This window comes from Sus scrofa, chromosome 8, assembly GCF_054392235.1.
Source record: "Sus scrofa isolate SSC_HxYL_T2T_F1_AM1 chromosome 8, Sscrofa_HxYL_maternal_Yorkshire_Landrace_v2.0, whole genome shotgun sequence".
NCBI classification, from domain to species: Eukaryota; Metazoa; Chordata; class Mammalia; order Artiodactyla; family Suidae; genus Sus; species Sus scrofa.
This window is the reverse complement of record NC_139390.1, coordinates 71914308-71939266: the sequence shown is the minus strand read 5'-3', so window position 1 is coordinate 71939266 and position 24959 is coordinate 71914308. Positions and strand designations below refer to the sequence as shown.

The following is a 24959-nucleotide window of genomic DNA, read 5'->3' as shown; positions in this document are numbered from 1 at the left end:
TTTCAACTTAATGGGGAAAATGTACTCAAAACAATGAAAACTTGAAGAGGGAACATACGAAACGATCTTGAGTTAGAGTGACATATATGAGTATTCATGTGAGATGACAGCTCTTGATCCTTTCAAAAACTGAAGCATAGGAGTTGCCATGTGGCTCAGCAGTAATGAACCCAACTAGGATCCTGAGGATACTGGTTCAATCCCTGGCCTCACTCAGTGGGTTAAGGATCCGGTGTTGCCATGAGCTGTGGTATAGGCTGGCAGCAGCTCCGATTTGACCCCTAGCCTGCGAATTTCCATATGCTGCAGGTGCGGCCCTAAAAAGCAAAAAAAAAAAAAAAAAAAAAAAAAAAAAAGCATAATTTAGGAGAAGAGAAGAACGTAAGAAAATACTGGATGTATTCTTTGAACAAGTACCTTTCTCTTGTGTGTTGTAGTCCAGAGGAAGATGATGTGAAAGTAGATGTCATTATAGTGTTCCAGTTCCCATCTGCCGAGCCAAGGACAGTTAGAAAGAGGAAAATCCGTAGCATCTTAAATGAGAAAATAAAGAACACCAGAGCCTTATCAATAAATGCCTCATCAGTTGAAGTTAATGGTAAGTAGCCCTTTCTATATGAAGTTCTCTATTCAATCCATCTTATGTCTAATCCTAAACTTACTTTCCATTATTTCCATTCCAAGTAATAGCTAGAATTCAGATGAAAAAACACTTCAAGTTAAAAAGGTGACACAGATTTTATTATTCTCAGATGAAAGCACGACTGAAGTTAGCCGTGATGTGTTTTTTCCCTGTAGTAGCTAACTGGAGCTCATCCCAAAATAAAGGCAAATCTTCACCACTAACAGAACTAATCTGACCCAGCCACTGCCTCCATGACTAAGCTGGTGAAAATACCAAGTGCTTAGCAACAACTCTTCTTCTGTTTCTAAAACATAAATTCATTTGTTGCCTGTTAAAAATATTAATAGTTTCTGTAAATAGTGGAATTATGAAGTTTGTGTTGACTTTTTCCATATGGGCATTTGGGGAAATGGTAAACCAACTTTGGAGCCAACTTATAAGTAATGCTTTAAAAATCACTAAACTAGAAAAGAAATCACTGGAACCATTACTGCTTCTCTAAAAGAAGAAGTAACCTTTATTGAGGCCCTTCTCTATGTCCTTTACATGCAGCATCTAACTTCTATATTCATATGAAGTAGGAAAATTCACCTTTATAGATGTGGGGGGGGGGGAGGAGAGGCTAAGGACACAGTGATTAAAAGAAGAAAAGATTCAAATCTAGATCTCTAATTTCTTGAGAGGCTTTATTAAAAAAGGTTTCTGCGGTCACATTTTTTTTCAGGCTTTGATATATTTTATTAGAGCAACATTTCAATGAAAGGTGGTTTTTATTTACAGAATTTAATGCATGTGGGGGCTGTCCAACCCACTTGGACCCAAGTGAAGATAACCATTAAGTCCGTTTATGTATTTTCTTTCTTTCTTTCTTTTTGGCCACACTCACAGCATGCGCAAATTCCTGGGCAGGGATAGAACCTGTGCCACAAGTGACAACATGGAATCCTTAACCTGCTGTGCCACAAGGGAACTCCGTGTTCATGTATTTTCTTATTTTCAATTTGCATACAAAAAGTTTGCTTTGCATTCATAAAAACCCCAGTATTATAAATGACAACCCCTCCCTCACCCATCCCTTAATTAAATATAAAAAGTTTCAAAAAAACATACAATTTAGATTGGATTAATCTTGAAATGTAATCCAATAGACTAAAAACTAAACATTTCAGGTCCTGTACCAAATAATAAAATACTCGAAGGCCTTCAGGATCCTTTGACTGATTAACATCAATAAGAGAACCTATTTTTGATGTGGTGAAAGAAATGTGTTCATCTCCAACCACAATTTCAAGCTCCTGCCGACCAACCCTGTCAGGAGGAGGCCACAAAGCATCATCTTCCTTTGTAATTTCACTGTCATCAATAATTCTCTTCAGTTCTTCCATTACACTCTTGTGTACATAAGCCTCCTTTCTGATCATGACATCATTTTTATAATTGCTGTTGTTGGCATATCTAAGTTTTCCGTCCGGCTGAAACTCGAACTCCAGAAACTCGTGTCCAAACTTGCCCTTGTGTCCTATGTAGTAGTGCAGGTAGAAATCGCTGGCTATAGACATCTTGGTCCCTGAAAAGCCCACCAAAGGCCCGGCCAACGCGGTACCAGGCACCTGGCAGTCTGTGGTCACATTTTAGAAATTCCATGATATTTCCCTCTTGGAAATTCATCCTTTATATTAGCCTATTAAAGACTCGGAGGCGTCCAGCCAAGCAGAAAGCTGTGTACCCCTGCATGTTAAGCAGCTTCCCACAACCATCTATTCCTGGCAGACAAGTGCAGAGCCCCTACCAATTCCAACCAACACCAGGCTTACAGCCACAGAAGAGAATCAGAGTAGGCATGATTAATCTCAGATGAAATAGGCAGCCCTGCCCTTGCAAGGAAGGGTCTGGCTGACTCTTCAAGAGGAAGCCTGACCAGGAAGTGAAAATCTGAGGGAATGGGATGGGCAGGAGTCTGCTGATGAGAAAGAGTCAGCTACTCAGGGAATAAACCTGGCGACCGCTCCCAACTCAGGAGCCAAGGACCTGTCACGGGCTTAATCCACCCTCTTTGTTTTCCCATTTGTGGGGAAAACAAATGAATTGAGGTTGTGACATAGTGGAAGTTCTGATAAGTTACATGATGTCTTCTATGTAATTTCCAATAAGCAGGAACTCATAAGCCTGAGCTATCTGAAACCAGAAATGAAGCACAAAATGGTCACCAGTTACTTAGGATTTTTGTTTCTCATAGGCTGTTTGTGACCTGCAGCTTATTTTAATGATTAGAGAAGATTAAAGAGCAGGATGTGCTGATGGAGAACCTGATCTGAGAGTTACCTAATTTCTAACTCCCCTGAGTCACTGCAGGACCACCCAAGTAACTGGCCCAGGCCTTGGCCTCCATTTTCACATCTGTAAGCTTGCAATAATAATGTTTGTTCTTCCTAAAATCAAAGAAATACCTGAAGATATTCAGGAAAATAGAAAATATAATGTGGAACATATAGGCTGTTACCCCTCAGAAAGCTAGGAAATTGTGCATATGCTTTGGGAACCTGAAAACATTAATACAAGTGATGGGTGGTAGAAAAGGCTAGAACCTTGAAAGTCCCAAAATTTCCAAACGTAAAAAGAGCAGTGTTTACTAGCACTTAGGAAAGGCCCATTTAGTAGAAAGCTCAGTAGGCTCCTCAAGGCGATTCTTATAGACACATTGCTCTCCATTGACACTTAATTAGAGGAACTTCAAATGAATGGAAAACCGCAGAAATTCTCAAGCAAGTCTAGAAATAACCCTGTAGCCCATGATTTATCTGTAATTTGTCAAGAATCTATGTTCTGGTTTGACAAAGAACTGTGTGGTATGGGTCCTTTGTGTGATGAAACGTGCCAAAGCAAAACTCAACTCATTTCAATTGCAAAAGGCTCGCCACCTACATGTTGCTGTGGGCTCCAATTCCCACCACTTTCTCCTGTACCATGTACAGCCCTGAACAATAACTAGATTACCCCCAACTCAGAAGTGTGATAGAGGGTCATTTTCAAAACTAAGGTGTTAATGTTTCTTCTCCCTCCTGGAGGTAGAAAGTAAAAATACTTGGGCAGAATTGGAAATCTCCACTAGCTAGTTATTTGTGTTTACCTCCAGGTGTAATCATTCTCCCTAAAAATTCTTTCCTTAAAAATCCAGTTACACTCCCAACCATTACACTTAGCATGGTGACCCAGTTACACATACATGTACACATTCTATTTTCGCACATTATCATGCTCCATCATAAGTGACTAGACATAGTTCCCAGTGCTACACAGCACTATCTTATTGCTAATCCTTTCCAAAGGCAATAGTTTGTATCTATTAACCCCAAGCTCCTCAACCACCCCACTCCCTCCCCCTCCCCCTTGGCAACCACAAGTCTATTCCCCAAGTCTATGATTTTCTGTTCTGTTTTCTTTTTCAGCAATGAGCTCTTCAACAGGGAGGCTAACTGTCCAAGCATGTAAGTCTAGTTAGCTTATAAAAACAAATTCAATTTCTGTTTCAGAAATATCTTCAAATATTAGCCCTGACATGTCCCACATTTTCTTTGAGAGAGAATCACAATTGAACCCAAGATGAAAATACTTTTTTTCTAACCTTAAGACTGATCTTTCTGTAGTGCTCAAGAAAAACATTTTACATGGTTGGAAATTTGGGGACAACTTGAAGAAATTATATATTTCTGGTTTGGAATAAAGGGGCTTGCATTTCTAAGTTTTTTAAATGCTATGAAATATGCTTTCTGCTGAGAAATAAAATAATGAAGTGATACGTGGGGAAGAAATAGACCCCATGATTTGTGACAAACCTACAAAATTTACTTACACTCACCTTCATGGGTGACAGCAGCTCCACTCACTTCATATCACTATGGCTTAAATTTGGAAAGATTATATAAGTGTGGTGATGAATTTGACCAAAGATGTTCATTCATTTTCACCTGTGTCTTGCCAACCCACTAAAATTTTTATTCATTCATTCACCAAATACCTTTTTAACATCCACCAAGTGCCAGAAAGTGAATATATGTGTCAGTAAGACAGGATGGCTCTTCTAAAATTAGGAGTTTGAAGGTTGGGGAAGACATGAATCAGGAAATGTTAAAATAGTGTGATAAACGCTATGACAGACAAAGTGCACAGTGCTCTGAGAGTCAAACACAAAGTCAGCCAACCTGGTCTTGTGGACTCAGAAAGTGATCCCTCAGACAGGAGAAAGGGAGAACCACAAATCAAATGACAAGTGGGTTGAGTGTCTTTGGCAGAAGGGAGCAGTATAGAAAAATGTCTTCAGGAAAAGTAGGAACATTGGGAGTTCCCGTTGTGGCACAGCAGAAATGAATCTGACTAGTATCCATGAGGACACGGGTTCGATCCCTGGCCCCACTCAGGGGGTTAAGGATCTGGCGTTGCTGTGAGCAGTGGGGTAGGTTGCCGATGCAGCTTAGATCCTGCATTACTGTGGCTGTGGTGTAGGCTGGTAGCTGTAACTCCAATTTGACCCCTAGCCTGAGAACTTCCATATGCTACAGTTGCAGCCCTAAAAAGAAGAAAGGAAAAAAAAAAGGAGGAACATGGTCATTTCTTTTAATCAAAAAATGTCAGTGTGGGGTGGAACAGTGATCAAGGATCAGAACCATGCCAAAACATTTTGACTCTATTTGGAAGGCAGAGAGAATCACTGAAGTGTTTCACGCCTATCAGAAAGGTCACTCGGCTTTCAGTGTGGAGAATGGACTAGAGGAGCAGCAATGGAGGTACAGAGATGAACAGGGAATCTCGAGGTCCTCCAGATGAGAAAAATGGTAGTTTCAACTAGAGATATGGCAGAGCGATGGATTTCTAAAATGATTTGCCACAGTAGGAGCGTAATCAGTACCAATAAAGTGAGTTTTCTTTTTTGATAACTAATTTCTTGGAACAAGAACTGAACCTACCAAATTTTCCTTATTAGCACCATCTCTAAACAGGCTTAATTCTTAGTAGGAACCCTAAGGAACCCTCATCTCTGATCTGATGCACATAATAACATATTTATTCCCATCAAGAGTGAATGTGATGTTTCTTTTTTTTTTTTTTTTTTTTGGTCTTTTTTGGCTTTTTGCCCTTTCTGGGGCCGCTCCCGTGGCATATGAAGGTTCCCAGGCTAGGGGTCTAAACGGAGCCGTAGCCACAGACCTACGCCTCAGTCACAGCAATGCAGGATGCGAGCTGCATCTGTGACCTACACCACAGCTCACGGCAACACCGGATCCTTAACCCACTGAGCAAGGCCAGGGATCAAACCCGAAACCTCATGGTTCCTAGTCAGATTTGTTAAACCACTGTGCCATGATGGAGCCCCTTGAATGTGATGTTTCTGTGGGAACATGGAACCCTCCATCCTGAAGAGTAAGAGACTGATCATGGATGTTAACCCAGGTGCACTTTAGCGACAAGTCTCTTACGAAAATGTATGGGAGAAGGAGTTATAAGGAACTGGCAATTACTCTTCTGACCAGTTCTTGTGGTGAGGACTTCATGTCACAGTAACACAGTGGGATCACCTAAACCTGGGAAGAATAATCTTAGGAGGAGCTCCCAGAACATGGGGTAACTGACACTGCAAGTCCTCAGGTCACAGACTGTGGCGTGTCAACCCTTTACAGCCTTACCTAACTTCTTTAGGCCCACATCTATAAATGGAAGGAGTGGACAAGATATCAACCGTCAGGAAATACAGAGGGTGGATATTAATACTGTGCACATTCAAAATGACAAGTGCAAATATGGCACTGCAGCACCTACTAGTTTCTCTGTTTCAAGGATTATAACGGCATTTCTCATAACTTAATGATCTCATCTCTTTCAGGTTGTGGTAAACGGGCCGTTCCATTAATAGTCAACAGAATAATGTCTGGAGACATGGCAGCCAAAGCTGCCTGGCCGTGGCAAGCCTCCCTTCAGCATAATAACGTGCATCAGTGTGGGGCCACCTTGATTAGTAATACGTGGCTTGTTACTGCAGCACACTGCTTTAAGACGTAAGTAACTGACATTAACTTACTACTACTGATAAAAAAACTCTGGGTTTTATTATCTTCTGAGTAATAACCAGTGCCCCCCCAAATATTACTGAGGTAAAATGAGGAAAAAAAACTTCTTTCATGTTCTTTTCTAAAGTAATGTTAAACTTGCACTTATTTGCAAAGTCAGTAGGAGTAGTAGTCATTATCCTAGTATACATTGATCAGGGTTTTAAATACAGAAATTATGGCTAGAGAGAGCATGAAGGGAACACTGTTGTGGGAATGTAAAATGGTGCAGCAACTATGGAAAACAGTATGGAGAGTCCTTAAAAAACTAAAACTAGAACTGCCATATGATCCCACAATCCTAGTCCTGGGCATATATCCAGAAAAAAAACTCTAATTCAAAAAGATACACGAACCCCAATGTTCATAGCAGCACTATTTACAACAGCCAAGACATGGAAACAACCTAAATGTCCATCGGCAGATGAATAGATTAAGAAAAGGTGGTACATGATGTAGTCAGACTGAGAAACACAAATATCATATATCACTTATAAGTGGAATCTTTGAAAATGATATGAATGAACTTATTTACAAAACAGAAATAAAGTCACAGACACAGAAAACAAATTTATGGTTACCAAAGGGGAAAGGTAAGTCAGGGAGGTAAATTAGGAGTATGGAATCAACAGATACACACAACTACATATAAAATACATAAACAACAAAGACCTACTATATAGCATGGGGAACTATATTCAATATCTTGTAATTACTTACAGTGCTAAGAATCTGAAAAAGAATATACAGGTATATTCTTTGCTGCACACCAAAAACACTATGAATCAATTATATTTCAATTAAAAAAAAGAAACAGATTGAGAAACAAGTATCTATACAGGCAATATCTGTTTCTCATGGATGTTAGTTCAATTAAGTGACAGGAACCATTAATCTTGTTATTAACAAATAGATTTTTGATGAGAGATGGTATCCTATAAAAAGCAGAAAGAGGCACTCAGACTTGTGACAATAAGCTTATAATGTAAACCAACTAAGCCCTAATTTCCTTAAGTATAAAACAAAGGCTTTGGAGTTCCCTGATGGCTCAGTGAGTTAAGGATCCGGCACTGTCACTGCAGTGACTTGGGTAGCTGCTGTGGCTTGGGTTTGATTCCCGGCCCAGGAACCTCCACATGCTATGGGCACAGCCCTCCCAACCCCCCCAAAAAAAGAGTTTTAAAAAAGCCTTTGCCAGATCACCCATCATTACAGATCATCTTCCCAACCCTGTATATATCATGACCCACAGCTGCAAAATCCCACAAGCTAAAAGTCCCCTCTCCGACCATTTCTCATAGGACTTCTGACAACTTTACCTCAATTACTCTTGCCCTCCTCCAATCTATTCTCTGGAAAGAATCAACATGATTTTTTTATGTAAATGAAACTACATTACTCTCAGCTTAAAATCCACCAGCGAATTTCCATGTCACTTGAATAAAATCTAAGCACTATTCATGACCTATAAGACCCTCTAAAATCTGGTAGCCACCTACGTTGCCAACCTCACTCTCCACCATTCTTCCCTCGTGGCCTGGACCACAGCCCAACTGATCTCAGGCCTTAAGAAGGAAAATTTGTTGCCCCATCTTCTCACAGCTGACCCCTCATCAACCATGTTTCAGCCCAAATGCAGTGTTCTCTCTGAGCACTTCGGAGTTCTCAAAAGAGACTTATGTAACTCCATTACATTGTGCTCTACTCCATTACTCTATTGCATTTATAGTCCTCATCGCTGTTGGAGGTTATTTATCTATTCGCTAATTTGTTTTACTCTTTTTTCTTCACGGCAATCAAATACTTTCACCAAGAGGGACCTTTTCTGTCTTATTCACCCACTTTATTCCCAGCATGTCAAATAAGGTTCAACATACAGATATTCAATAAATATTTGCTGAAGAAATAAATGAATACTATTTTGTGTGCTACAATAAAATAATTCTGTATTGGATTTTACTCAAAGATGCTGTTCGAATATATTTTACCTTTCAAAATAGTAGCAATAGACTATGTGGTCAAAGAAAACTTTCATTGAGGAGTTCCCGTTGTGGCACCGTGGTTAACGAATCCGACTAGGAACCATGAGGTTGTAGGTTCAATCCCTGGCCTTGCTCAGTGGGTTGGGGATCTGGTTTTGCCGTGAGCTATGGTGTAGGCTCGGATCCCGCATTGCTGTGGCTATGGTGTAGGCCAGTGGCTACAGCTCCAGTTAGACTAGACCCCCTAGCCTAGGAACCTCCATATACCACGGGAGTGGCCCTAGAAATGGAAAAAGACAAAAAAAAAAAAGTAAACTTTCACTGAAACTAAGCATTTGAGGATGGAAGTTTTATTAGCCTACCTGCAATAACTGAAATGCAGTTCATATATTGTTTATTTCTAACCATTTCCAGTAAAGCAAATCCACGTCAATGGACCGTTAGCTTTGGAACAACAATCAACCCTCCATTGATGAAAAGAAGTATTAAAAGAATTATTGTCCATGAGAGGTACCGCTCCCCAGCAAGAGAGTATGATATTGCTGTTGTGCAATTCTCTCCCAGAGTCACCTTTACTGATGACATCCGTCGAGTTTGTTTGCCAGAAGCCTCTGCAACCTTCCAACCAAATTCAACTGTTTATATCACAGGATTTGGAGCACTTTTTTATGGTGGTAGGTAGCTCAAAAATGGATCACAGAACACTCAGCCCTATTTACAGCACTGTCACCTACAATATGCATTTTATCTTACTCTTCCCAGCACTGGATATGAATTATTTTTAATTGACAATTTAGTAGGCAAAAAATAATTATAATAATTAACACCAGTGGTATTCAAAGAACAGAATCGCTTGAGCATCTTTTAAACATTTTAGCAAACACCTCTCCACAAATAGGTCCTGAATTGTCATTCTATAGAAATTAGTGTCAACATTATCCTGTCAGAATTTTCCACATAGTTTGGCTGGATTAGTTAGGGCTCTTGTTTTACAAGTGACAGAACCTCAACTTAAATTAACTAAAGTAAAAAAATAAGGAGTTCTCTTCGTGTCTCAGCAGTAACGAACCCAATTATTATCCATGAAGAAGATGTGGATTCAATCCATGTCCTCGCTCAGTGGGTTAAGGATCTGGTGTTGTCATGAGCTATGGTGTAGGCTGGCAGCTGTAACTCCGATTCTACCCCTAGACTGGGAACTTCCATAGGTCGAGGATGCTGACCCAAAAAGCAAAACATAGTAATAATAACCTCTAATAATAATAAAATAGCAAATTTGGCCCTTGTAGTGAGTCTGGCTTCGAGGCACAGCTGGATTCAAGAGTTTGTATGATGTCATTAAGCAATGAATCTGAGTCTTTTCACTGCTTAATTCTGTTTTCCACAGGTCACCTGCATATTAATGGGATTCTAGCTCCACACAGTGGCAAAGGTGACTAACAGTAGCTTAGGGTTTTCATCATCTTTACCTAGGTGATGCCAGGAAAGAATATGTCCCTCTTTTTGCCAGAACCAATGTTAACCCCTGAAAAGGTCTCTTTTGGCCCAGGGTGCCTGGTTTCACTGGCTAACTCAAATTCTCATTCCTCTGCCTATACCAAGAAAGGCAGGCATGTGACTGGGAGCCTGGTCAGAATCACTTGAAACAAGGGAAAGACAGTTTCAAAGGGAAGACTTCAAGGCAGATATAAAAGAATGTTCCCTCAGCAACACTAAAACTCTATTCCCTGTGTCGTCTCTGTGCAAGGCCTGGTGTACCCTGGCACCACTATGTCTGCACGCTCTCTGATGGGTTTTCTCCTAAGACAGAGTTGGCATTCATTGCTTGATGAGAAGGGCATCTCAAATTCCCTTTGGTTTGGTGGAAAGAATCATTTCTGTCCCGGAGTTTAAGGTTGGAATAGAAATATACCTGCCAGAACAGTTTTTGTATAGCAACAGAATCTACCTTATATAGAACACTATAATGAACAAGAGACTACCAAATTTTTTTAAAGCATTCATAGAGCATTAACCAAGAGATTCTGTATCTAAGTCCATTAAAAAATCTTCAACTTAAAAGAATGGAAATCATACACAATATGCTTTTTGATCGTATCTGAATAAGTGAGTAACAGAACAATAACAGGAAACTCTCTAAATTATTAAAAATTAAAGAATACACTTCTAAATAATCCATAGGTCAAAGAAGAAATCTTGAAAAAATTATGAGGATACAAAGAACAAAATGAAAACTAAAAAACTCAATACATAAAGGATGCAGCTAAAATAGTACAGAAAGAGGGAAACTTATAGCAAATGCATGCATTAGAAAATAAGGTCTCAAATCAATAACATATGTTCCCATGTCAAAAAAACTAGAAAGGAAGCACAAACTAAATCTAAAACAAACAGGAAGAAGAAAATAATTAAGGTAAGAGTAGAAATAAATAAAATCAAAAGCAAAAAAAAAAAACAGAGAAGTTAACGAAATAAAAAGCTAATTCTTTGAAAAAAATCAATACTTTCTGAGAAATTATCATTGATCAGTCTCATAATAGCTGAGAAATAATTCAGGAATATAAAGGATTCATAGGCTATACTTTTAATAACTTTTTGCCAACTAGCTTTATGAAAAAGTTATGAATTTACACTGTTACCTAAATATGCACTTCATCTTAACTCTTCCCAGCACTGGGTGTGAATTATTTTTAATTGATAATTTAGTAGGCAAAAAAAAAAAAAATTTCCATCAGTTGTATTCAAGTAACAGAATCACTTGAGGAACTTTTAAACATCTTAGCAAACACTTCTCCACAAATAAGTCCTGAATTGTCATTCTATAGAAAAGAGTGTCAATATTAATTTTCCACTGTTGTATAACAAAGTTACTACAAATTTAACAGTATAAAAGAGCATGCTGGTTTTACAGTATCCTCTGTGGTAGTGTGATTTGCAACTTTTTTCATCATAATAAATGAAATTTCAAATAAAAAAGAGCATGCATTTATTATCTCACAGTTTCCATGGGTCAGAAGTTCAGACACAGCTTAGATGGGTTCTCTTCTCAGGGTTTCACAAAACAGCAATCAAAATATCATACAGCTAGGGTTGTGATCTCATCTGTAAATCTGAGTTCTCTTCCAAGCTCACTGGTTGTTAGTAGAATTCAGTTTCTTGCAGCTGTAGAGCTCATGACAGCCTGCCTCTCCAACACCATTAGGAAAAAGAATGAACTCAGAGAAGCATAAGCCCTTTTTAAAAGGGCTCGCCTGATTAGGTCAGACCCACCTTGGATAATCTCCCTTTAGATGCACTCAGTGTCAACTGACTACATCTTAATTAATATGCAAAATCCCCTCACTTGTGCCATATCATAACCTAATCATGAGAATGACATCCATTATATTCACAGATCCCACCCATACCCAGGGAAAAAGCGATCACATAGGAATCTTGGGGATCATGGTAACATGCTCTCTACTACAGAGTCAGTTTCCTGACCAGTATATGGTCTGATACAAAGAATCTCTGAATGCTTGTGATATTATTGCTTTTCACCATAAGCAGATATCCTCTGCATTAATATTGGTTTCTGTAACTCAGGATCTAATTTATGATCTGGAGTCCCCAAATTGTAATACATAATGAAATCATTGCCTTTAAATGTCATTATGTGTGTGGAAGTTCTTCATAAAATGTTAAGGATAAAATAAAGGTACATCTTTATTTTATCAAGCTAAGGGAGGAAACTACCCATGCCTACAAAGTTTCTGGGAACGATGTGGAATCTACAAACTTTATTTTTTAAAAAAAATGCCTTCCTAAAACATGAACTGATTGTTTTTAAAGGTACGAAGGTTTTCCAGAAAGAGAAACAAAATGTTTTTCTTGCTAGAATGGGTATTTATAAAAATAAGATAAAGACAGCTGTCACTTACATGTACCAGACACTGAATAGAAATTTCTTCTCTCAGAACCGCTTACATTAACCTCATTCTGTACTGACAATTTCAGTATGAAAAAAATTAGGAAAAGGTCCACACACTTCACTCAAACTAAGGATGCTGATAAAAAACTAAGGATGCTGATTGTAAATGCTGAAATTGCTTTGCTTTCCTTTAAGGGGAATCCCAAAATAATCTTCGAGAAGCCAGAGTGAAAATCATAAGTGATGATGTATGCAAGCAGCCACACGTGTACGGCAGTGATATAAAATTTGGAATGTTTTGTGCTGGATATCTGGAAGGAATTTATGATGCCTGCAGGGTAGGTAGAGAGAGATTAGTTTTATATTAACTCAAAATATTTTATATAGCTCAATAAATATTCTATATTCTTTATACTGGTAAAATACAAATGTCAGTTCAAAAATTTCTAAATGCACATGTTCTTAAATGTTTTATTAAGCAAAATCAAATAAGCAGAGTTTCTCCGATGCTGTCAAACTAACCAACAAAATTGTTTTCTTACTACCAGAAATCCAAAGGTTCATAAAGCAGAATCCCTTTCCTTAAAGAGCTCATATCTATAAAGCAAACAATCATGAACAATGAACTATGACATGATGTCATAAATATATAATGGAGAACATATTTTTCATTAAATTATAGTTTATTTATAATATTGTGTCAGTTTCAAGTGTGGAGAACAAATATTTTTTTGTTTGAAGGAAACATTTTTGGAATAGGTATTACGGAGATGATATTCAGTGAGGCCTAAAGGATAAAAGCATTTGCCCAATTATTGAATAAGAAGAGAATATTACAGAAAAGAGGAAAAGCACAGCCAAAACTACGAAGGTGTAAAATTACAGTTTATATTTGAGGCAAGTCTGTTGAGTCTCAGCCAAAAGAAGATGAGAGTGAGGAGCAGTTAATGCTAAGAAGATGAGTTAGACATAGCACGAATATCTACCCCCTTCCAGGGCCCTCTGCTGTCCAGCATCTATTGGACAACATCTATCCTGCATGTATATTTTTGACAAAGGTGTAAAGAGTGTTTCTTCCTGGAGACACTTGCTTTATGATGTGAGATTCTTGAAAATTCCAAGGAGATAATTAATTCTACATGATGAAATAATGGGAAATGTATTGTTAGCAGGTGGTAGTAAGTCCTGCCCAGAGCCCCACAAATTATACAACATAGCCAACCTCTGTCAGAAACAGAGCAGGGAGTTTTGCAACATATATGCTGGGCAAGAGTGGAACCTAGTACACACCCAGCCTCAGTTGCTGAGAATGTGGAGGGAGGCAGCTGGGATTCAAGAAATCCAAAGAAAGGTTCTTGCTATGACAGACAAGTGGAAAGTGGCAACAGGAATATAGGATCACACAGGACATGGGGCTCTAAGGACAAACCTCAGGGAAGATTGGAGTCACCAAGAACTTTCAATAGACTGGGGAGCAGAAGTCAGATTTCTACCCTATGACTCCATAGTGCATATAAGGCGAAGCTCTGGCCTTAGAAAAATTGGGAAAGTGACTGAGGAAGCGACTCAGGCACAGGGGTCCAAGACCTGAATACAGTAAGTGCTGCTGAGGCACATGGCCAGGGGCAGAGTCTTCCGATAAAACAGAGGCCCAGGCACCCTACTTGGAGTCAGAAGAACCAACATCAGCTGGACTTTCTGTGTTACATACTTCATATTTGCTAAGAGTAGACTTTAAGCATCCCCATCACACACACACACACACACACACACACACACACACACACACACCCAGTAACTATGTGAGGTGATGGATGTGTAAACTAACATGACTATGGTAATCATTTCACAAAGTATACGTGTCAAACTATCACATTGTACATTTTAAATATGTATAATTTTACTTGTAAATTATACATCTATAAAACTGAAAAAAATTTTAATTAAAATGTGGAAATGGAATGTTAAGATGTTTATAAGTTGAAATCCATGTTTCAATTAATTATTCTATAACTGGCAATCTATATGAATACTAATAATAAAACATGTGGTTCATCGAAATATTCTGAGTAACAAGTTTTACATTTTGCTAATATTCTTCTTTCTTTCTTTTTTTTTCTTTTCAGGGTGATTCTGGGGGGCCTTTAGTTGGAAAGGATCTTAAAGACACCTGGTATCTCATTGGAATTGTGAGCTGGGGCGATAACTGTGGTCAAAAGAACAAACCTGGAGTCTACACAAAAGTGGCTAATTACCGAAACTGGATTGCTTCAAAAACAGGCCTTTAATTCACTATACAAGTTAAACACTGAGAGTTGTATGCAGGTCATACATGTATAAGAATCCAAATATTCTATTCAATGAAGTGAGATTAAACGACATGAATTATTTCAGAATCACTTGAATCAACCAAAAACCCATAGTCAATTCATAAAGAATTTAAATCTGTAAAGTAGTGGGTCAGTTTAGCCTGGTTTGAAAAATACAGCAGAGATACTTAGCTTTTTAAATCATACAAACTAGAGTATAAAAGAGGAACAGTGAAAATTTCTGAGGATAATCCATGAGATTATTACAGTGTCTTTGTTAGGAATGTCCCCTAAAGTGAGAAACTTTTTAAATTTTCAAAGTTCACAAAACCTTTATATAATTTTCTATCATTTCTCTAGAGCTCACAAATACTTTTTTCTTTTTTCTTGTTCTTCCAAGGTTTAAGTGGTCCTCATTTTTTAAGAAGTTATATCTAGGAAAAAAATCTATGCTGATAAATCAAACCAGAGATCTTCTAATCTTTGTTTGCTGTGTAATCACCCTGATTTTTTTGGTGATTCCTTCACAAACACACACACACACACACACACACACACACACACACAGAGAGAATACTCCTACCCTCAGATATACTCAGAAAAAGCCTGAATAAATAATTATATAGATTAATTAGCTAATCAAAAATGTATTTTTGCTACAAAAATTTTGGGAAAAGTGGCAGTAACTTGATGAGCAGTCAGTCCCAAAACAATGGCACAAAAATTGGGCATTTTATAGATGCATTTACATGTCTGTACCACCAGGAGGCAGCTGTGTACATTATTACCGTAAGGTTAAATACCTAGAAATACACGTTGAAGAATTAACAAGTATTATCTTTCCACGGAGAAAGAAAAAGTTTATTCCTTTGTACTGTTGCAGCCAATTATCTCCTAAGGCTTGTAGCAAAATATCCTGACTACTCCAACTACTAGTTTTGTTTTGTTTTTTTAATTTAATAAACATAAATTTTGAGGACCTACCATAAAGAACACATGAACAGAGGGATCTGAAAGGGCAAATGAACCTCCTAGTTAAAGTGTCTCATGAAGACATTTGGAGAGTCCATGATAAGAATTAAATGAAAATTTTGTGGAAACTGTTATTCTGTGTGACAATGCTGGCTAAACCTCAGGATTATAGGCAGGGCATCATTTACTCATGCAGTCCAGCTATTAACCAAATTATTAGAAAGCTGACTTACATTATAGTAATTTCTCTCATGTACTATTGATCAGGCATAAAAATAATCCCAAAATAATATAAAAGAGATTTAAAATTTATTTACCATAAAAATTGGTCTATAACTTAGACTCATAGAATTTTAAAGCTCCTCGGGAGAGAAGATAACTCTCATGGGCCTATGTATAGTTCTATGTATTAACAAAACACTTATTGTTCAGAAAATGAAACAAAACACTTATTGTTCAGACAACTAAAGCCAGGAAAGTAAATGAGCTGGTGAAGCTGTAGATAATTTGTATCCCAGTGGCCCTGAACCCAGGTACCAATTTCACATGCCCTTTTCCTTACAAGGTATACCCTGATGATCATCTATATTTACTGAAGCATCAGCTTTATAAAAACTTCAGTGAGTTCTACTGAATTCATTTTAAATTAAGAAACTCAAGACTTTTAAATCAAGAATTTTAAATGATGTGATTCATTTAGGCAGCTGGCTGCCAAGTCTCTGAACTCACTTCAAGATAATATTTCTTCACATGTAGAACTATACATAGGCATATAAATTATTCAATGTTATGGTGGTAAGGTATAATTCTGATTTTTAGTATTAAGATTCAAGAAATGATCTGAGAGTTATAACTTTGTATTTCTAAACTGTTTCGTGAAACATTTAATTCTGGGTCACATGTAAGCAAATACTGATGTATCATTTAAAATCTAATAATAAAGTTGGTGATTAGAGCATTCTACAAATAGTATCATTGAATCTATGTTAGACTACTAGCATTTTTATCAGAAAAATATAATAAGGCCTTAATATTATCAGTTACTAACATCTCAAAGCAGTCCTGATGACCTCTAGACTATGGCATAAGTCAGAAGAACAGAGCATATATTCTGCATAGTACTCTTCCCTAATTAAAAAATTCAACATCCCTAAAGATGCTACATATCTGACATAATGTTTGCACTTGATCCTGATACCTCACAGACTATGCTTCTGTGTGGCCTATACATTTTCCAAATGCTAAAAAGCTACCAGGGGCAGGCAAAATTGTTCAGCCACTTTGGAAAAAAGTTTGATAGTTTCTTATAAAACTAAGCATACTCTCACTGTACAATCTAGCAATTGTGCTCCTTAGTATTTACCTAAATGAGGTGAAAAATCTGTGTCCATGCAAAAACGTACACAAGAATGTTTTATAGTAGCTTTACTCATAGTTACGAAAACTTGGAAACAACCAAGATATTCTCCAGTAGGTGAGCAAATAAACTTGGTACCACCAGACAACGCAGTATTACTCAATGATAAAAAGAAAGGAGCTATCAAGCCATGAAAAGACATGGAAGAAATTTCAATGCATATTAGTAAGTGAAAGAAGCCAAGCTGAAAAGGCTCTATACTGAATGATTCCAACTATATGACATTCTGAAAAAGACAAGACTATGAAGACAGTAAAAATATCAGTCGCTGATAGGAACTGAGGCAAGGGAGGGATGGACTGGTAGGGGATGGAGGACTTTTAGGGCAGTAAAACTGTTCTGTGTGATACTCTAATTGTTGTCAAAACCTATAGGCTGCCAACAGCAAGAATGAATCCTGATGGAAACTGTGACCTTTGCGTAATAATGATGTGTCACTGCAGGGCCATTGATTGTAATAAGTGCACCACTCCGGTTCAGGATGTGAGTGGTGGAGAGGCTGTGTATGTCAGGAAGTAGCGAGTATACGGCAGCTCCTTGTACTTTCAGTGTCAATTATACTGTGAATTTTAACCTTCTCTTAATATAAACACTATTTCTCTATTTTAGAAAAATAGCTACTAGAACATGAGAAGCTCTAGTTATGATGTCACGTCATACATACAAGGGTTCTGAAATCCCTGCATAGCCTGTTGAGTATTCTGCATGGGCTGCAGGGGATCAACTAGGGCAACACCCTGGTACAGGGAGGACGTTTCTGAGTTATCAGCCACCACTATCACGAAGTGACCACCGCTGCCCCCGGGGCCCACCAGGGCTCTCAGGAGGCCCTGCCATTTATGAGGCATTATTATCCATAGGATTCTTGTGCTAGCCTGTAAGGGACCATCTGCTTTAGTCTGGCTGAAAGCTAGATGACCTCAAAATTCTCAAGTCTGTTAGATCTCCCGAGGAAAAATTCCCTTTACATCCTCAGTAACCTAGCTTCCAGGACTAGGGGAGCCATCTGGCAGTTTGGGCTCTACTTCAGGGAAAGGACAACCAAAAAGAACAGAGGCAGTAACCATGGCAGAACAGGCCACCAAAGTCTAGAGACATGATACTGGCCCCCCCGCAAAGGAATGTTTCTAACTCCCAAAAGTATGCTTGATACTGAAAGGAAAAAGTGTTTTACCTTTGTGGGAATGCTATCCTGAAGAATCAGACATGAGTGGAGATCCTTTAAAAAAAATAGTTCCAGTTTCACTGTGGAAGGTAGGGTTAATTTAGAGGAGGAGGTTGGAGTAATTCCTATCATTGTCCACGGCTGTCTCTGAGGATCCAGACAAACCTCTTTCCCATGTAAATGTTTGATGTTGTTTTATTTTGTTTAAGTGGCCAAGTCAGAAAAGCATGAAACAAATCACTGGAGAAGCTTACACGTTTTTAATCTAACTTGAAGGTTCCTCCTTATAAACTGCTGTCAGTTATCTTGCTGGGTTCATGCCTGCAGTGGTAGCGTGATCTGGCTCCATCACACACTGCTCAGTGGTGGTCCAGAACAAGCCTTGACCCTCCAACACTCCAAGCCCCTCCTGGTTTCCCTGGATGGACAAATAGAAGTAGGATGGAGCTCATTCTAGGTCAGGAGTCATGCCACAGTTGACCACAGGTCTGCCCCCTCTCTCTCTGATGGTGTCTGAGGCAATGAATACTATTCCTGGTGCAAAAGCACAAACACCTTTTCTAAAAGGCTTTTCATGAAAACCACTCTAAAACCACAGCCTCACACTGTCGTTCAATAGGGCATTTTTTAAGAATATAACCATCAAATAGGACATCGTCACCATCTCCTATTTGATTCACATTCCTTTTTCCTTCTCATTTGGATGCCTCTGGAAAAAAAACATGATCAAAAGATTCACAAGACAAACTAAATACACACACACATTGGATTCCAACATTCCAATGTGAGCTGGTAGCTTCTCCCTATTCTATGACTACAGACTATTCCTAATCTCAAAAAACTACCACAGTATTAAAAACATGTTCTTGCTCAAAAGTCTTGGAAAACAATGAGGATGAATCAGTGGAAATGAACCAGCATTACTAAAAAAAACAACTCAAGTATATGCTCTTCCAACAGTAAGTGAGAATTATTATCTTTGTGTAAAAAGGATGTTATGATGCACTGTCATGGTTCCAAATGACCTCAAACATTGTTCAAGTCCTCCTCTCTACAATCATGTGTTTCACAGATTAGTGAAAGAATTCAACACAAATACAAAATCTGGCCACTGATGCTCATTTGAATCAAATGGATTATTAATCAGGTTCAAATAATCTTTTGAAATGGTTGTAAGTGATTACAGTACCAAATCATACACTTGCTAGATAGCAGGCAGCAAAACAGAATAAACAATATGAAGTTATACAGAATTTATTTGAATCCCACTTCTCAGCCTATCAGCTGGGTGACTGTGAGTGTGTTATTTGAACTCTGTGATGGTTGGTTTTATGCGTCATCCTGACTGGGCCATGGTGCCCAGATACATGATTAAACATTATTGTGGATGTTATTCTGAGGGTGTTTTGGACAATACTAACATATTTCCAGCTTTATTGAAATAAAATTTTAAAATTATATATATGTAAAGTATACAACATGGTAACCGGATTTATGTATACATTGTAAAATGATTACCACATTAAGTTAACCAACACATCCGTCACCTAACATAGTTACCTTTTCTTTTTGTAGTGAAAATGCTTAAGACTTACTCTCTCAGAAAATTTTGAGTATGTGATACAGTATTATTAATTAAAGTCACTAGGCTGTACATCAGGTTGATGGGCTGCAGGGCTGGGGAAATGGGGAGATGTTGGTTTAAAGGATACACACTCTCAGCTACACAGGAATAAGATCCAGGATCTAATACATGCATAGTGACTATAATTAATAATACTATATTAAATACTTGAAAGTTTCTCTGAGAGTAGAGCATAATGACAACAATAAAATGGTAATTATTGTGAGGTGAAGGTTATATTATTAACTAATCTTACTGTAATAAACATTTTGCAATATACATGTGTCATCACACTAAATTTACACAATGTTTTATATAAATTACATCTCAATAAAGCAGGGAACTATCTTGAATTTAGCATAAACACAGAGAAAGAGAAATGGATATTAACCTCTTCTAGGAAACAATAATACATCCACAAATCAAAATCAAGAAATCTGCTTTGACCATCCCTAGTGCCAAAGCAAGGAAAACCCAAATTTCGTGAAAGGTCTACGTAACTAAAGATCTCGTAGGAGGCCATGCCATGTACATCAGAAGTAAACAAAAAAAGCAATATTTGCTATACCAACCGCAAACTGAAGGGCAAACACTCTAAATTACAAGTGTTTGGTTTGTCTTCTACACAAGCAAACCTAGGTAGCTTATTATTCTAAGAAAGACAGATCCAGGGACTTATTAATTCAAATACAGTTCATAATTTCTCAGGGGCAGATTGGTACATTTCTTAGTGCTCTATTTAGATTTTTATTAACTAAGATAATGTCAGTGTTATTAAAATTTTAGCATGTTTTATACTTGGGAACAGTTAAGAAGATAGCACAGAAAACAGATGTTTCTTGAAACATTATGAGTCCAGAGGCTTTCCGGATGCTTTTAGGGAAAAAAAATGTATATAATGTTTTCTATTTTATCCAGTTATTTTTCTGTCCAATTTTCCTAGTTCTTGAATTAATTTCAATAATTTTTTAAAGAAATGTATTATCTTAAGATTAAAATTTTTAGTATAGTTTTACACATTCTCATCTCTTCTACATCTATTACATTATTTTTCTCATTATTAAAATTATATTTGTGTACTTTTTTTTTGATAACTGGATTTTCTTTTCAAAACCATCATTAAGAATCTTTGCCTTTTACTACATCTATTGAAACTGTTTATGTGTACTGGCATAATTTTTATGTTTTGTATAACTCTTACTTATGTTTTCTAATTTATTTCCTATGTTTTATAATTTCTTCATTGTCTTTATTTTATTCCCTAAACACACATCTTACTTATGTTTTCTAATTTATTTCCTATGTTTTATAATTTCTTCATTGTCTTTATTTTATTCCCTAAACACACACCCATCCCCAGAATAATAGAGATCTTAGTAAATATTTCTAGGTACTTTCTTTCCTTGGTGAGAGATTTCTACATCTTATTTATAATAGTCTAATCACTCTATTTTAGACATGTATACACTGCTTCCTTTAAAGCATCTAAAAACAAAAATGAAAAAGAAAGTTTTTATGCTAATACTTAATGTAGTTTTGTCTCCCTAAACACTCCTACTTGTCCTGCCTCTCACTGAGCTCTCTCCTACCATGACTTCACCTTGGGAATAGGAAAGAAGGCAAGGACGACTGTCACCAGGTGGGGAAGAGGCTTCTGCAATGTCCCTAAAGAATGCTAGCTCTTAAAGGAGAGAGGACCCACTTCTGCAGACTCAGGAGGCTCAAAGTCTGCAAAGTCAAACACTCCAGGGACATCTGGCCAGAAAGCCAAATCCTGTGTGTCAGGTCACATGTGCTCCCAGCTAGGGTTCTGACTTTGGAATGACAGATCTGTCTCTGTTGAACATTCAACCATCACTGGAATTCAGCCACTCTATCCAATTCTGTGCTTAGTATTCAACTTTTTCTGCTTACCTGCTATATGAGATGAGGCTTCTTAATAATCTACCAAAGAGAATCTCTGGGTCTCATACTCAGCTTTCCATTACCTTAATTACCTTCAATTTATCACCATCCATCTCTTGTACATATACACAACCTGGTGGCAACCATAAAATTCTATTGTCCTTATGTCCTTAGGTCTCCTGCCTTCATAACTTTCAAACACGTCACTCGGCACAGGCCTGAGCGCTCACCTCTACCATCAGGCTGGCCTAGCACTAGTGGTAGAGGTTATAACAATCACACCACCCCCTTGTGCTCCAGGCTGTGGGCATGCCACCCACCATCATGTCCTCACTGGCCAGTACCTGATTCAGTCTCCAAATCGTATCTAAACCCATCTTCTTGGAGCTCTTTCAGTAGTACCTAATTACAAACTGGGCTTTCTGAGCAGCAGACACTTTGACAAAGTAAAATTGCAAAGGCTTATTGAGAAGTGACGCCTGCTAAAGAAAAGGAAGGACACAGGATTGGGCTGGGGTGGGGATCAGTCAGCAGTGCCAATCTGACAAAAATCTATCCCAGATCAACTGGGAATTCTGAAGTAAACATTACCTGTTAGAGAAATCCACACTGAGTGGAAACAGCTAAACCTCTACACCACCACCTTTGTTCAGTCATTGGCCATGGGCTACCCAGAGAAGAAAATGTGCTGAGCTTGAAATAGGCAGATCTTGATAAAACTAACAGCTAGAATCTGTCAGCTTGTATTAAGCATATCTCTTTATTCTGATGCTTTGATCTCTGAGGGCTTACTGACCCTGGAGGCACTGCCTCCCCAGGGCTAGCTAAGTCCAAGAGACAGCAAATGACTCCCCTGTGAGCATGTTCTTCATATGCAAACCAACCCAGAGTTCATACCCCAACCAATCCTTCTTTGAGCTCTTATAGTCTGGGCCTCTGTTCCTCTGCCAGAAGACAGGGTACGTACCATTACAGTGTATCCATGCTAAGGCCAAGTACCAGACAAGGAGGGACAGCCTCTATACCACAAAGGCCACTGACATTATTCAAACTAGCTAGTCATAAGCCTGCTTTCCCTGACTCACCTGTCCTTCCCATGGAAATCACAGTAAAGACTCTTGCACAGTTTCTCCTTTTTCCGTCTGCTTCCTGACTGACCCTGGTGCTTTCCCATGTGGCCCTGCATGTTGTGGCACATGCCCTTCTTGAGAGCAGAAAACAACAAACTATCTCTTCAATGGCAGTCATCTTCTGGTCTGCTGGCCTCATCATACCTAAATTAAAAACAAAATCTATGTTTTTAAAATACAGATATTTATACTTTTTGCAGCTGAGCAGTTAATCTTGAAGGGTGATCTCCAGGCTATTGCCATTTGTCCTAAAAGAGTCATCATCTTTTACATGGCTTGAATATACCTGTGACACTTCAGAAAGCAGTGACTTTTTATTCACTATTTCATCCAATAGTTTTTGAATTAACCACATGCCAGGTAGGGATGACTGGCTCTGAAAACTTAGCTGTCCTTTCCCCCATAGGCCCTATGGTCTACTGTGGAATAGTTTCTCAGTGTGCTGAGCATGCAGGAGTGTGAGAGGAGAAGCAAACTGCTATGAAATCGCACTGAAGAAGAACCAACCGACTCTAAGAGTTAAGAAGCCTTCGTGGAAGGAGATGCTTATAAGCAGATGTAAAAAAAAAAAAAAAATTCAGATTTGGGAACTAAAAAGACATGTATTCAAAGAGGTAGAAGATAACAGGGCAAGCTGAGGCAACAGAGCTGGAGGAGATAGAGAGGGCAGTATACTCAAGTAACTAAAAGAAATCCAATGGATAGAGTATAGTGTTTGAGAAGCAGGGTGGGGAAGAAGGGTGAAAAGACAGGCAAGGTTCAGATGCTACAGGGCTCTGTCACCTGTGCTAAAGAGAGTGAACTCTATCATAAATTCAAGAGAAGCTACTGAAGAACTTTTAAGAGGGTAATGACACAACTCAATGTGCAATGATCATTCTTGTAGGTGTGAAGAAGAGACTAGAGTGGAAAAAAATTAGGAGCAGAAAAGCTAATCAGAAGACTGTGGCAGTAATCCAGCTGAAAGATCATAGGGGCCCAGAGTCTCATGGTGGCAGTGGATATAAGGACAAGGGGAAAAAATGGGTTCGACAAATATTTATGCACATAAAACACTGAGAAAAGAGATGGAGTCCAGGATGGCACCCAGGTTTCTAGTCTGAGAAACTGGGTGAATAGGAGGTGACTTGTAGAGATAGGAAATCATAGAGAAGCAGATTAGGAAGAAACATAAAGATATGCATACAAAGCACTAGTGAAAAGATTAGCCTCCCAAGGGAGGACGAACACCTCTTCCATCATATAGGTAGGATACAGGCAGATGTGTGAAATTTACAGGCACAATGACAAGTACTTAAGGAAGTGTCCCTCTGAAGGCTTCTATCTTTTTCTCCACCAATAGAACTATAGGTCATCCGTCAAAAGCAAGAGCAGATACAAGGGATGGAAAATAAAAATCTAAGGAAGAATAGAGAAGATATGAAATGGTTTTTGTAAACACTAAACCCTGACTAGGGGAATGTGGCTGTATTACTAGGCAGTAATGAAGAGAAAGCTAATACCAACAGTCATAAACAGATAATGGGATCAATCTCAAAACAGATACTAATAACAGTTATGTGTATACTGTTGACAACTGTCCTTGTTATAAATCAAATAAAAATCACTTAAAACTTTTTGTAGATATGTTGGATAATTTTGAGTTTATAACCCAGACCATTCAATTGATGAGATGACTTACATTGTATATTAATATATATAATGTTTATTTGCCCTGATTCCTTCTCTGAATGTGAAGAAAAGGTGCAAGAGTCAAATTTTCCTTTGTGTTAGGAAAAGAAGAGCCCAGGGGAGACTGAAGTAGAGAACTTGGAAGAGGGGT

General features: G+C 38.2%; 1 protein-coding gene, 1 long non-coding RNA gene and 1 pseudogene across 4 annotated transcripts in view; 1 reads left to right on the top strand and 2 right to left on the bottom strand.

Annotated features, from left to right (window-relative positions):
* Positions 1-16863, top strand: part of LOC100525933 (transmembrane protease serine 11A) — a 48371-nt gene extending 31508 nt beyond the window's left edge. Inside the window, exons 5-10 of one of the 2 annotated variants that reach the window (XM_013978753.3) lie at positions 438-598; positions 4072-4110; positions 6501-6672; positions 9120-9379; positions 12811-12953; positions 14742-16863. In XM_013978753.3, the coding sequence (XP_013834207.3) occupies positions 438-598; positions 4072-4110; positions 6501-6672; positions 9120-9379; positions 12811-12953; positions 14742-14903 (937 nt within the window). In that variant the 3' untranslated portion in view covers positions 14904-16863. The remainder of the gene's footprint in view (positions 1-437; positions 599-4071; positions 4111-6500; positions 6673-9119; positions 9380-12810; positions 12954-14741) is intronic. The other variant, XM_084972409.1, reaches the window with a different exon arrangement.
* LOC146400834 (uncharacterized) overlaps positions 1-24959 on the bottom strand; it is a 421507-nt gene that overhangs the window by 330803 nt on the left and 65745 nt on the right. Inside the window, exons 1-2 of one of the 2 annotated variants that reach the window (XR_014812627.1) lie at positions 12626-12674; positions 418-533 (exon numbers count right to left, since the gene is read on the bottom strand). This is a non-coding gene — a long non-coding RNA (uncharacterized LOC146400834). Of the gene's footprint in view, positions 1-417; positions 534-12625; positions 12675-24959 lie in introns of those variants that run through there. The other variant, XR_014812628.1, reaches the window with a different exon arrangement.
* LOC146400835 (protein mago nashi homolog 2 pseudogene) lies at positions 1724-2200 on the bottom strand (annotated as a pseudogene).